The 13,607-nt window shown below is 44.3% G+C and overlaps 1 protein-coding gene across 1 annotated transcript in view; it reads right to left on the reverse strand.

Moving 5' to 3' along the window:
• wwc1 (WW and C2 domain containing 1) overlaps nt 1-13,607 on the reverse strand; it is a 43,878-nt gene that overhangs the window by 25,695 nt on the left and 4,576 nt on the right. Inside the window, exons 2-5 of the mRNA XM_087847534.1 lie at nt 5,305-5,414; nt 4,836-5,039; nt 3,540-3,616; nt 2,707-2,786 (exon numbers count right to left, since the gene is read on the reverse strand). Coding sequence (XP_087703660.1) covers nt 2,707-2,786; nt 3,540-3,616; nt 4,836-5,039; nt 5,305-5,414 — 471 coding nt within the window. The remainder of the gene's footprint in view (nt 1-2,706; nt 2,787-3,539; nt 3,617-4,835; nt 5,040-5,304; nt 5,415-13,607) is intronic.

Here is a 13,607-nt window from a genome sequence, read left to right on the forward strand (position 1 = left end):
ATATAACAACACGTACTTCAATTTACTGAACAGCCATTTATCAATAAACTGAACACACGTATTCAGATTAATCACTTCATTTATTTGGACTATTCTCCTTTCAGCTCAGCGTGAAGCTGAAACATCGATAAAGGTTTAAATTAATCGGTCTAATTTACAATCGCAGGCACATCTGCGAGGTTTCCCTCCATGTTAACAGATTATATTATGATCCTCTGTGAGAGCAGGGATGTCGGGCTCCTGTCACATCAGTCCTGCCACTTTATCTCAGCCGCTCTCTGTATTATGACAGACTGGATCAAAGAGCGGTCGCAGACCCGCTGCCGTCTATAACATCCAGGACTTCACTGCATACAGTGTCTGTTTTTCTGAGTGTGCCTGAAGTGTTCAGAAGAAATCAAATACTGCATCTGTGGTTACAATACTTGCTTGGATTTGATGCATTTATACGTTAGAGCTTGTGCAGGAGCTACAGGTGGATCTGCTGCGAGGCCTTGTTTCCATTTTTCAGAGCGCGGTCCAATGAGCGAAGCTAAACGTTTACTTTTGGGTTTACATTTTCCCTCTTTTTCTGCTCGTAAACTTTCACTCTCGTGTGCGGCAGTGAAAACTTATCAGGAGCCGAGCATGTGGCTGCATTCCAGTCTGAGCCGGGTGGGGGGTGGGGGGGGATTGGCTGTCCGGACGCCGTCTGCGTAGCGAGTGGAGCGGGAGGGGAAAGTCGCGGAGGAATGCCGTCCGACAGCTCGCTCTTTAATCCTCCTGACACTCTCACTGTGCCGTGAGGGGCAAGACAAACAGACCCAACATTCCTGTTCGCACACAGAGGGAAAGAAGCCTCGGCCACTTTAAGTTCATATTCGAGGGGTGGAAGCAGGTCGGAGAGGCGAGCGCTCACATCTGCATTGTTCCCGATAGAGTTTAACGATCAGAAGGAATGTGTGATATCAACCGAGGCGATAAGCGGCGGCTCATTTCCACCACTTCAATCTCCACTTTCACATTTACAGTTAGACACACACGCACACACACACACACACACACACACACACACAGACACACACACACACAGACACACACACACACACACACACACACACACACACACACAGACACACACACACACGCACACACACAGACACACACACACACACACACACACACACACGCACACACACACACACAGACACACACACACACAGACACACACAGACACACACACACACACACAGACACACACAGACACACACACACACACACACACACACAGAGGGGCAAATTCCAAACATATCGCTTCAGTGTGATGCAGATAACAGAGGAGAGCACGACGACGATATCAGAATCTGACACGTTCATGAATTCATGTGACGTGTTTTTCTGATCTCAGCTAGAAGACGCTTGTGTTCATTTTATTTATTTATCCATCCACTTCCACTTATCCTTTTCAGGGTCGCGGGGGGCGCTGGAGCCTATCCCAGCTGTCATAGGGCGAGAGGCGGGGTGCACCCTGGACAGGTCGCCAGTCGGTCGCAGGGCCAACACACAGGGACAGACAACCATTCGCACTCACATTCACTCGCACATTCACACCTAGTGGTAATTTGGATTATCCAATTAACCTATCCCCACAAGCTGCATGTCTTTGGACGGTGGGAGGAAGCCGGAGTACCCGGAGGGAACCCACGCAAACACGGGGAGAACATGCAAACACAGAAAGACCCCGGCCTGATGGTGGAATTGAACTCAGGACCTTCTTGCTGTGCGGCAACAGTGCTAACCACCGTGCTGCCTACTTTATAAAAAAATTTATAAATTTTATATATTTATTTTTTCAGTTTATTCATTTTTCTTGTTGCCCGTTTTGTTTTCTTGCCGTAGCTCGAGGGCTTCGAATGATAAAATTTTAATTTCAGACTCTTGAACTGTTATTACTGCACAAGTTTTTTCCATCATCGTGAAGTTTTTCCTCCCAGACCAGACATTTGTGTTGGATTTTTGAATTTTCTGGAATAAAACACAGGCGGTGGTTTACTCTGGATGAGGAACAGGAAGAATGCGAACGATGGCCCTGATGATCTGGGATCTACAGTAACCTGTGGTGAATGTAGAGTTTTATAATAACCTGGTTTAATATTCAAAATTGCACCTCAAACAGGAATATTAATCCTGTGTTTGTTTGTGCCCGAAACGTCAACAAGAACTGGAGAACGGCTTCGGTCACACAATCTGAAATCCTTCTTTTATTCCTCGTTCGTTACACCAGCTCTGAACAGCACAAACATGGCTGCGCTTGATTTTCAGCCACAGCATCAGTAAACTTCCTCTTTGGCTGACATGTCGATGCGAACCCAAAATGAAAAAGTGAAAACCTGCCCAACAAACTAATATCGAGACAGCTGAGCATTAATCTTTAGGACGTGGCTGCAGATTGTCTCTCCGGGTGGAATTAATCTACCTGTCTGCCCTTTAAACTGGGCTGTGAGACTGAGGGAAGGTCACACAAACACTTTCTATTCATGTCAGATTCTGACCGCCTCGCAAATTAAATAAGGAGCCGAAAAAGGTGAGGACCGAACCCCCAGCCGGCTGCTCACGAGCACGCCTGTCAGCACTGCCCTTCAGCGAGGACGGACTCGCTTTGCACCCCTCTGGCAATCGAGGCAACGCAGCAGGACGGACGAAGACACGGGAAACTTCAAAACTCACTCTTTGAGCGTCTCGAAGCCTTGCTCTTTGTACAGCAGCTCCTGCTTCATACAGGCGAGGTCCCGCTTCAACTTGTTCACCTGAGAAGAGGCAGAGACGGGGTGAGGGTTAGAAAAAACCTCCAGGACCAAAACGTCTTATTTACATCTTTAAAAGTGGCTCACAAATATGGAGTTTAATTCTTCAGAGCAGCTGAGCTCTGTGTGTTACCCTACAGGTGTTTAAACAAAACATTTCAGACAGTTTTTTCTACTCTCAGATCTGTATGATGTCACAGAGGGGCTCTCTCTCAACCAATCAGAAGAACGTTGGCTTAAAAGTAGTTGGAGTGAAGGCGACGTGGTTTGTATCAAAGTATCAGGCCAATAAGGATCATTCTGAACCGTGAGTCATGCAAAGCGGCTCTCAAAGAGTCCAAAACATCTCACGAGGAAAGAATGAGTTTGGTATGTGGTCGTGCTGCTTTGAACAAATGAAAATGCTGACTATGTGGGGGGGCGTGGCCAGAGTTCGACTCAGGTGACTCTTCAAGAGCATAGTTGATCCACAGCCAGGAGGTGTGTGTGTGACGCTCTTTGTTTTTCCCCTTTCAAGATAAACAACAGCAGGGTTTACACCAGCCTAGAAGGCCAGAAAGCTCAACACCCTGCAGCGAAGCGCCCGAGCAGCCCGCAGTGCCCGCCCGCCGTTAATGTGGAAACTGTTCACTAATCGAAGCAGGTGGGTCGTCCTCTGCTGTAGGTAAATGCGACTCCGTGCTCTCTCAATGTTTGTTTACATGCCTGCAGGCTCAGCTAATGTTAGGCCTCCTATTTGGACGGAGGTGGTCTTACCCGACTTTTGGCCGTGGCTATCTCGGCTTTGAGGATGTCCGGGTCGTATTTGCTGGAAGAGGACGATCTGGAATTCACTGTGGAAACAACGAGACATTAGACGTTAGAGAGGCTGTGATCTCAGCTTCAGGCTGAGGCCGAAGCGTTTGGTACAGTCTCAGTGAGGAAACCTCTGCTCAATTAGTTTTTAACAGAAAAGCTGAAAACCCCCAAAAAAATTATAAATACAGAATTTATTTATTTTTTAAATGTGACAATGCACAGATTAATAAAAACGTTATTTTACTTTTATTGAATTAAATTAAATTATATTTATTAAATATTTGTATTTTTATTCTGAATATGAATGCATTTTTAATTTCAATTTTTTTATTTTTAAAAATATTTTCATTTTTTTTATATATCTTGATAAATATTTTTATTTTACTTGTTTGTTTTTATGTTAACTTTATTGATATTTATAAATATTATATTTATTTGAAAATTTTAAAAAATTATTTTCTTTTTTCAAATTAAGGAATTGTTTTTACATTTTTCACTTAAAGTACATTTTATTATTTATTAATTCCCAATTTTTTTTATTTTTAAAATTATTTTCATTTTTTTATTTTTTATATCTTGATAAATATTTTTATTTTACTTTTTCCAATTTGTTTTTGTTTTTATGTTAACTTTGATACTAATAAATATTATATTTATTTGAAAATTTAAAAAAAAATTATTTTCTTATTTTTACATTTTTCACTTAAAGTACATTTTATTATTTATTAATTCCCAATTTTTTTTATTTTTAAAATTATTTTCATTTTTTTATTTTTTATATCTTGATAAATATTTTTATTTTACTTTTTCCAATTTGTTTTTGTTTTTATGTTAACTTTGATACTAATAAATATTATATTTATTTGAAAATTTAAAAAAAAATTATTTTCTTATTTTTACATTTTTCACTTAAAGTACATTTTATTATTTATTAATTCCCAATTTTTTTTATTTTTAATAGTTTCTTAATTATTTATTTTATCTTTCTATATTCTTTTTATTATTTTCTTGTACTGATGACTGTTTTTGACACTTTTCTCATGATCACTACATGTATGTATGATTACTGCTGTCACTGTCAGCAGAATTAGGCGTTCTGCCTCCTGCTCTCACAACAGTGTCGTCTGCAGACATCAGTCACAGACTCCTGCTGACCTCCTCTGTCCATCACCATCACAAGCACAAAGAGCCTCAGAGCTGATCTCTCATGTAAAATCAGACAGACGGAGGTTTTTGATTTCGGCCGTCACTCACAGCTCGTCTGCGACGTGGACTTGTCCCTCCACGCGTCGTTGAGCTGGCGGTACTCCTGCTGTGCCAGGCGGAGCCTCTGCTCCTTCACCTGGTAGATCTCCTTCTGGGCGCTGAGCGCGTCGCTGGCCACGGCCAGGTAGTCCCGCAGCATGGCCTCCTGCTCCCGCTGCCACTGGGCCCGCGGGTCCTCCAGCTGGGTGCTCTCTGGAGGAAAAGATGATGAAGAGGAAACACGAGCAGGAGTTCAAAGTCTGGAAAAGCTTAAAAACCTTTTTTAGCTTTCTTTTGATGCAACAGAGGAACTGATCACAGCTTCTTAATGTACAACAGAACAGAAAAGACTGTTACGACAGCAGTGTCCCATAAACCTGCCGGTCCTTTGCTTCATGAAGCTGAGCGGCCTCCCAGGCTGACTGGTGCCTTATCTCATTCACAGAGGAGGAAGAAACAGGATGATGAGGAGACTCACTGGTGTTGTGGTCGACATAGTACGCTCCGACGACGGGGTCGTACGCCTCCTCCCAGCCGACCGGCAGCTCGTCCCCGATGCAGTCGGCGAACGTCAGAGGCTTCGTCTGCCTGAGAAACAGAAAAACAGAGTCAGAGCACAGAAAGCTCTTCATCACTCCTCATCATCAGGGCTGCCACAGATCCGGATGCAAAGGAGGGCGCTGACTCGCCTGTTTGCACGAGTTTTACATGCTTTCGTGTTGCCCGCTCGATGTTTAAGATCGAGTCCATTAAAGCTGTTTATTTGGAAACGCGTCCAAATCAAACCCAAACATTCAAACACTGCTGAATGAACCCACTCAAACTGTTTTTATCCCCACTCGCTCTCTGGGTGAAAGCTTCTTCAGCACCAGCAGGAGGAGGAGGGGGATAGGAGAAAGGCTGGGTGTGTAGGGGGGTGGTCCCTGTCGCTCATCACAATAGGAGGAAACCGACCCGCCACATTCCACAGGCGGTGGTGACGCATCGCCTGGAGGTTTCCGGGGCAACCTCTCGACCTTAAAGCGCCTTGGCTGACATTAAATATTAAAAATCCCACGTGGACTCATAACAGCCACGTTACCGAGTCATATTCTCCACTTCACAGTCCTGCTGTGCGTGAACTGATGTCAGGACATCAACCAGAGGAAAGCTGCCCACTCAAGACTCGTTTTATTTTTTATATTATTCCTACACGACATCTTTAGAAAGCGATTTAAAATTTAATTTTGAAATTATATTAACTATATGGAAATCGATGGAAATGAAGGATGCGCCTCCATCTGAGCTGTATTTGTATTTATAGCTTTGCCAGCTCATCCGCTGCTCTCGGCCTCGCTGTGCGTGCACATCCTCGCACACAGAGTGGAGCAGACTTGACTTCAAAGTAAAAGTCGTGCTTTACTGTTGAAATGACACATTTCAAAAAGCCACAACTTTTACTTTGAAGGTCTCTGTTTACAGTTTGCATCACTCGTAGTTTCACAACTGCTTCGTCAGCGGTAACCTGCTATTAAGCGAAGCACAGAGGTCTTTGTCTCAGTACGAGTACCTCTATGTGATCATGTTTCCTCCAGAAACCGCTCGCCAACCATTTTTGATCGTTGCCTCGCCAAATGGTTGCTAAGCGCTCACTGTGTGGCTTAAGTTTCTACTTTCCATGTCTGTGAGTCTGCAAGGGTCCGAGTGATGTAAATTTGACCATCAGACAGCGGGCACAGGGGTTTATATGGATGCCATGTGCCTGTTTTTGGTGGTCGCGCACACTCGTCCACAGGCAGAGTTCACAGAAGAACAACCGGAATGACCGAGTGTAATCAAGGCTGTAATGACGACTTCTAACTTAAGTGCAACAAAAGCTTCCAAACAAGTGTTTGGCACATAAGAGCTCGAGCGAGCGGGACAGAAGCCGAGAGTCAGCTGTGATTTTCAGTCACGTCGACACGCTCAAAAAGTAAAAACTCCACACTGTTCGTCCTTTTAATGCCAACTTCCTCCGTCCTGTTTCAGCTCTCCTGCTGTAAGCTGAACAGATCCAGCTGGAGTCAGAACCCAAACACTGGATCATGTCCACAGTTTCTGCTTCTTTGTACTAACAGTACTGATCGTTTTATATATAATTCACAATGTTCACCACATGTTTGGTGAATGGTAGGGGTGCAACGATACACAAAATTCACGGTTCGGTTCGATACTTTGGTGTCACGGTTCGATATTTTGTCGATACAAAAAAATGTTCATGCCTTTTTAATTTGTCATTTATTAAAATTATAAATATATATTTTAACCCAAAAGTACAGTTTTTAAAATTTAATGTTGCTGAAACAACAAAGTAATAAAAAAATAAATCTATCTGATCGAGGAATCACTCATCTTTGGAAAAGAGAGTTTATTACAGAGAAATGTCTCTTTCCAAAATAAAAGCTATACTATACGCTTCTTCTGGGCTATATTCTCAGCAGCATATTAAACATATCAGGTCCCCATAAGGAGAATCATGTTCTAACGGCTGTCTAAATGACTCGGGTAAAGTTTGTAGCATGCCTGCTTGTTGTTTTTGTCTGCTTCCACTTGTCTTTGCACTAGGATGATGTCGGAGTAAATGTGCAGTCATATTCGTTGTGTTCCCACTAGTGCTGTCAGCGTTAATCTGAAATGACGTTAACGCCACAACACGGCAAATCTCCGTTAACGAGCTACCGCGGATCGCCCCGTGCGTGGGGCTGGACAGCCAACACGTTAACGAGCTAACTGTGCTAACGCACTAGTTCCCACCAATGTAATTGAGCATTGTGTGGCACATCCGACATACTGTTTTACTTTTGTCCATGACGCGCTTACCTTCAGGGTCATACGTCACATGAAAACCAAAATAGTTCCAAACGCCAGATCTGAATGAGGGTGGGGGAGGTTCAAGTTGCCATGTTGCAAGGAGCTTAGCTTCTGTCTGCTAGCTTGCCCTGCGCTCAGTGGATCTGCGTTCGACTACTCCGCCTAGGCTGCACTGTCGAGCGCAGATCCACTGAGCGCTCAACACAGACAGCACCGTCAGAAGGAAAGTTGATAAAATAAATTAAAAAGTTTGTATTGTTCGATACATATGCGTACCGAACCGAAAGCACAATATCGAACGGTTCAATATCGATACGAGTACGTTGCACCCCTAGTGAATGGATAACCAAAAAGGGAATAATTTCAAAACAGAGTAAACTGAATATTAATCTGTTTTTTTATGGTTTATATTTTCAGAGATGTTGACATGTTAGCCACAACTTAAAGTGAGTCTCGTGGCTCACGTCATCCAAATATGAGAAGCTGAAAATCCACATCCATAAATGATGCTGCCCTCGTTTTCCTCACTTTACCGGGGAAACTACAGAGGTTTCATTTTGTTTAGATACGGAAACTCAAACACATCATCCCAGTGTGCCAATTATCAGTCGACAAAAAGCCTGTGTGTGTGTGTGTGTGTGTGTGTGTGTGTGTGTGTGTGTGTGTGTGTGTGTGTGTGTGTGTGTGTGATAAAAGCATTTGGATGTGTCTGTGTGCTAAGCTTTGTCCAGACAAACACACAGATGTATGAAATCCGCCCTCGCTGAGGCTTCCCTCGTTATGTCGTGACTGCAGAGTCAAACTCGGAGTCGGCTCACTGCTGACGGCAGAAACTGAACTGGGTCCTTTTTCAGCTGATGAATAATGAAAGGGGCCCGGAGAAAGACCCCCTCAGCTCAGCTCTAAATTTAGCCGGGGAAGACGGAGAGGCTGCTGATCCCAGAGAGAGCCGGCTGTCCGACCAGCCGGCAGCTCAGGTATCCCATTATTTGATTCCTCTCCCTCTTTCTGTTTCCTCCCACCGGCTAAATCCTATCCTCTGATCGTCGAGGGGAGTCGCTAACATAGTCGCTCTCCGTCACAGTTTCCCCTCGCAGCGGAGGACCAGCTGGCAGCGGCGGCCTTCGTTTCACCGTCAGTCAATCAAATGGTGCTTGTAGTGCTTCTCGCATGCTTCACTGCATCAGCGCTCAAACCGTCTGCAACGGCCAAGGGAGCAGATCAAAAACAAGCCACAGTGAGCGTAAACAAGCGTGCTGATAATACCTCAACAATGAGACGTGTTCAGTCACGTGTGTTTGGATCGTTAGTGTCCAAAATCAACAAAATCGAACTCCAGCACACTTTAAGAAGTCCTTACACGCCACAGCGTGAAGGTGAACGCCTCGGGTACGTGTTCACGTGTTTTTACTTTAGATGACAGGAAAATTTAAAAAAGGCAACTTTCTCCTGAGTGGGATCCCCAAGATGACCATATTAGGGATATCCTCTCTCTATGACATCATACAGATCCAAGAGTAGAAAAAAATAGTCTGAAGCGGAGTGTTTCGATCAGGCTCGCAGGGGCCTGGAGCTGGAAGAGGAAACCTGTTGTCACACAGCTCACCTGCAGAGCTGCCAGTCATCCATGAGGACTGACAGCAGGCTGCCTGTTAATCGGTCTGCATGCTGGTTTCTACTTCAGACCAGTCGAGCATCACTGAGCTAAATATCCATTTACAGGACGCTTCTGAGCGTGGAAACCACGCAACATTACACATTTCATGCACCGCTGCCGTTAGAGAAGCAGTAAACTGTTATTTTCTTTGCACTTACAGATTTTAAAACTACATCCTGTGAGTTTGGGCGTAAGCGGCAGGATTCAGAGGAGACAATGCTGGAGTCGCCAGCCCCACCACACATAAAAAAAAGTGTTAAATGCACCAATTACAGGACTTTTAGCGTCACGTGAAAGGCTGCACATTTTTTAGCTCACACGGACTCAAAGAAGAAGCATAAAAGTCATTCTGGTGACGTTCTGGTCAAAAATGAATTTGCAGTCTAACAAAAGTGGTTGAAAACCTGATACGAGTACGTACACCCCCCCACGCTCAGGTTTCACATACCAAGGTAAACACTGAGCCGAGCCTCGGCGCTCTGATGCAAACTGACAAAACGAGTGGCAGAGTGCAAACACACAGGGCGGCGAGCTGCATAGCTGAGCGGTGAGTCAGGCGGCGTGCAAATTCCTCAGGTTGAGTTATGAGGCTTCAAACCAGTTCATAGCTGCTCAAGGTCCAACTGTAAAACACCCTCACCACATCACAGCCATAAAGCTCCACCGCTGCCCCGCGTCACCCACCTCATACCTGCGTTATCTGACCAATAACATTCCTTTGTTCTGATGACACACGTTCAGGGCCAGCAGATCCTGACGCGGCAGTCTGGACAGTTTATAAGCACTTTTGTCATTCTTTGAGTCTCGAGGTGTAAAACCTCCCGCTGAGAGCGAGGAAACTTTTGACTGTACAAGAAGAAGAGCAGATGATACGTTTGAATTTGGACTCCACATCCCGGTCATCCAAACCTGTACGCCAGCTAAAGCTGCAGACCTTGGGCTGTGGAGCCCGCTGCCCTCGATAGATGGGTTTCGCTTCCCAACAGATGACGCAGTTTTGTTAAAGATGCATTTTTGCGTTTAAAGCTCAGTGAAAACCCGTGTCGACCAGTTTACTGCCCCAGAAAAGCAGGTGCTGCGTTCAAACTTTGGGCGCCTGCAGAAGACTCGAGGTGTGCATCGTCCAAACTCTGACCTCATCGTGTCCTTCAAGGGACTCAAACTGATTAAAAACAGTTTCTTTATAAAGAAAAGCAACGTAATTCAAAATGAATCAAATGACATCCAAACATTTCAGCGTGGTTTGAATCCACGAGGACAAAATGACACATGTGTAACCGCATCTGTGTTTTTAACCCCGTCAGACACTCAACAGCCCGGGTAACGTCACCCAACATCAGCTGCAGGTGTTTTTTCATACATTAAAACAGCCATCTTTATTATATTTCCCTTTAGAGAATCATTTATTATATTACAGTCACATTTTTAAGTTGACATTTTACCGTATTTTTAGCGTTTTACTTATTTATTCCATTTATTTGAGCTCTAAATCAGCGGTCTCCAACCTTTTTTGCGCCACGGACCGGTTTATGCCCGACAATATTTTCACGGACCGGCCTTTAAGGTGTCGCGGATAAATACAACAAAATAAAACTAGTACCGGTACCAAAAAAATGAAGATTTATTCATAACACACGTGAAAAGATCCAGGAAAACCGAGTAAACGATAAAAACGATAACAAAATAACGCTGAAAACTGATAAAAACCCCGAAAACTATACATTTCACACCTGAGCCTCAACTCTCGCGGCCCGGTACCAAACGACTCACGGACCGGTACCGGTCCGAGGCCCGGGGGTTGGGGACCGCTGCTCTAAATGGAGTAAAACTAACGATCACTCAAAAATGATTATTTTTTTGTATTTTTTTTATCCAATTGATTAATTTTGTCTTCTGAGTTATTCTCCTTTTAATTATTTCAACTTGATTAATTCTTCTCAAGCCACAGTTTTGTTATTAGTTGGATATATGTTGCATATATACGTGTATCTTGAACATCTGGCCATCAGAACATGTGGATTTTGACTGAATTTTCAGCTTTAATGACGACTAAAGACCTCGCACTGTTAAATGTTGAAAACCGAGATCAGAATCAGGATGAGTGTCCACGGATGAGGATGAGTTTTCTCGTCTGTTTGTTTATGTTAAAATAAAAATCTAAAACAGAAATCCTGGTTCTGTTTTTTACTTGTTTTCTTTCTCTCGTTTCTTCTTTTCATTCGGGCTGAAGTTCTGCATAAACCGCTGCATGCTGAGCGAGCTTTAGAGCCCAAGGCCACCATTAAAATGGGACTGCACAACTCACAAATAGCTTTGTTAATTAACAAAGAGCAGTTTTTATAGCTTCAGAATCAGGCCATAAGAGCGCAGGAGGAAAGCACAGTGACAGAAAATAACAAATATTCCTGCACAGCTGCAGGTGGACTCCATATTCAAATACAGAGCATCAGATAAGCTGCCGCTCTCGCTTTAAATACAGGACGTGTAAGAGATGCTCCGAGTGTGGAAATCAGACTTGCTGTCCGTCTTCATTCCTGACTACAATGGGAGGATTTACACATGACTGCAGCCTTCAATTCAAACAACCTCGTCCCCGAGTTTCCTTTACGAGAAACGATGCTGTAATCCAGAGCAAACATCGACGAGCGCATGAAGCGATACGGGAATGTTCGGGAAACCTGTTCGACGCTGCAGGAGCAAAAACAAACAGCGGAGAGGTCGTCCTTCCATTTGTGGGTCAGCCTTTAAGTTCACGCGGTGCACATTTCTGCTGTCAGGCGAACGCACGTCTGACAGCGGGAAGCTTTGTTTCCTCTCCGTGTGAAGAAGTCAAAACACGTCATCTTCCAGGTGTTTGAACTCATCACAACAAGCTACACCCAACACACAAACACATCCTGTTCCAAAGTTTCACCCCATGAAGCCACGTACGAACGCCGCAGGGCCTGAGGGCTCACGCTGGGTCTTTCCCAGAAGCATCAATCAGACACGTTAACCAAAATTAAGCCTTTAAAGCCGCCGCCAAGCTGAAAGTCCCTGAGCCCTCGGTGCCACTGTTACCTACGCATGTGCACTCGGTACTCATTCAGAGGGTTTGCTTACATTTATTTACTGTTCTCTAAATCTTCCCGGCTTTAAGCTTCTTTCTTTAACTCAAGTCGTCCAAAGTTAATCATGAACAAGACGGAGGCAGGTGAAGGAGGAACTGGGTGACCTCCATCTAAAGAAGAAAGAGTGGGAAGAACGGGTTTCTATTTCATAACTGCTGTAATTTTACAACATGAATAAAACCAACTCTTTAGATGAAGGAGGAGGAGGAGGAGGAGGAGGAGAAATGGCTCTGTGAAAGCTTTTCTTTCTGCACCAGTCCGACCAAACTAAAACCTTCTCATGCTTTGCTGAATAATAAGTCATGAGAGTCGCTGGTTACGCATTAAAACCAGCACGGAGCGGCGGTTAGATCCCGGTTTACAGTTTGCAGGGCCTCACGCTGCACTTTGACCCCGTGCACCTTGGCAGGCAGTGAAAGGGATTTCAGATGAATCGGGCCTTTTGGTTGGCGGCTCTGCGAGCGCTCGGCCCCTCACGTTGTGTGTTTCAGGAATGCGCCTGTGTTGTTTTTTTAAATTCAGGACTTTTGTTTTCTTCTTTCTGCACTTTTAAGACTGTCGAGTGTAAAACAAGCAGAGGAGAAATTCTCCACCTTAAAACAGCGACTGTGTGTTTGTTATCTCACCAGCAGCCCAAATAAGTGGAGGCCGACAACCGACGGTACGCTGACACCTGCAACAAATTCTCACTTCCTCTGCTGATTGCAGCTCATCTTGTTTTAATAAAAAACAGAAAAACCTGAAGATTTTAAAAAAAATTAAAAATTCCCAGCTGGTAACTTCGATCGCCTCCCGGCAGTCATTTTATAGACTGATCAGTCTGGTTTTGTTCAGATTGTTGTTGGGGGATTTTCGCATAACTGCTCAAAAAGACATGAAAGTGTCACCAGATCAATGTTTCTCACACTCGGATCTCTCTGGGAATCTACCAGAAGCCGTCGGGCAGCTACACCGCCCGTGAATAAAGACCTGGATGGGAAGCTTGACATCTGCAGAGATCCAGCTACAGGACAGGCAGCTAACTGTGGTTGCCTCCACCAAGGAAAAGCTTTGAATGAACTCTGATGAGACTCTGTAGAGGTGTCGACTGTTAACAGCCCATTAACACCAATACAGGCACGAGATCTTCATGGTCAACTTCAGGATTTGTTGGTGGAAAAATGGACAAAAAGCCTGATAACATAG

The sequence above is a fragment of the Neolamprologus brichardi genome, chromosome 10, assembly GCF_056152115.1.
Source record: "Neolamprologus brichardi isolate AB-2024 chromosome 10, ASM5615211v1, whole genome shotgun sequence".
Taxonomy (NCBI): Eukaryota; Metazoa; Chordata; class Actinopteri; order Cichliformes; family Cichlidae; genus Neolamprologus; species Neolamprologus brichardi.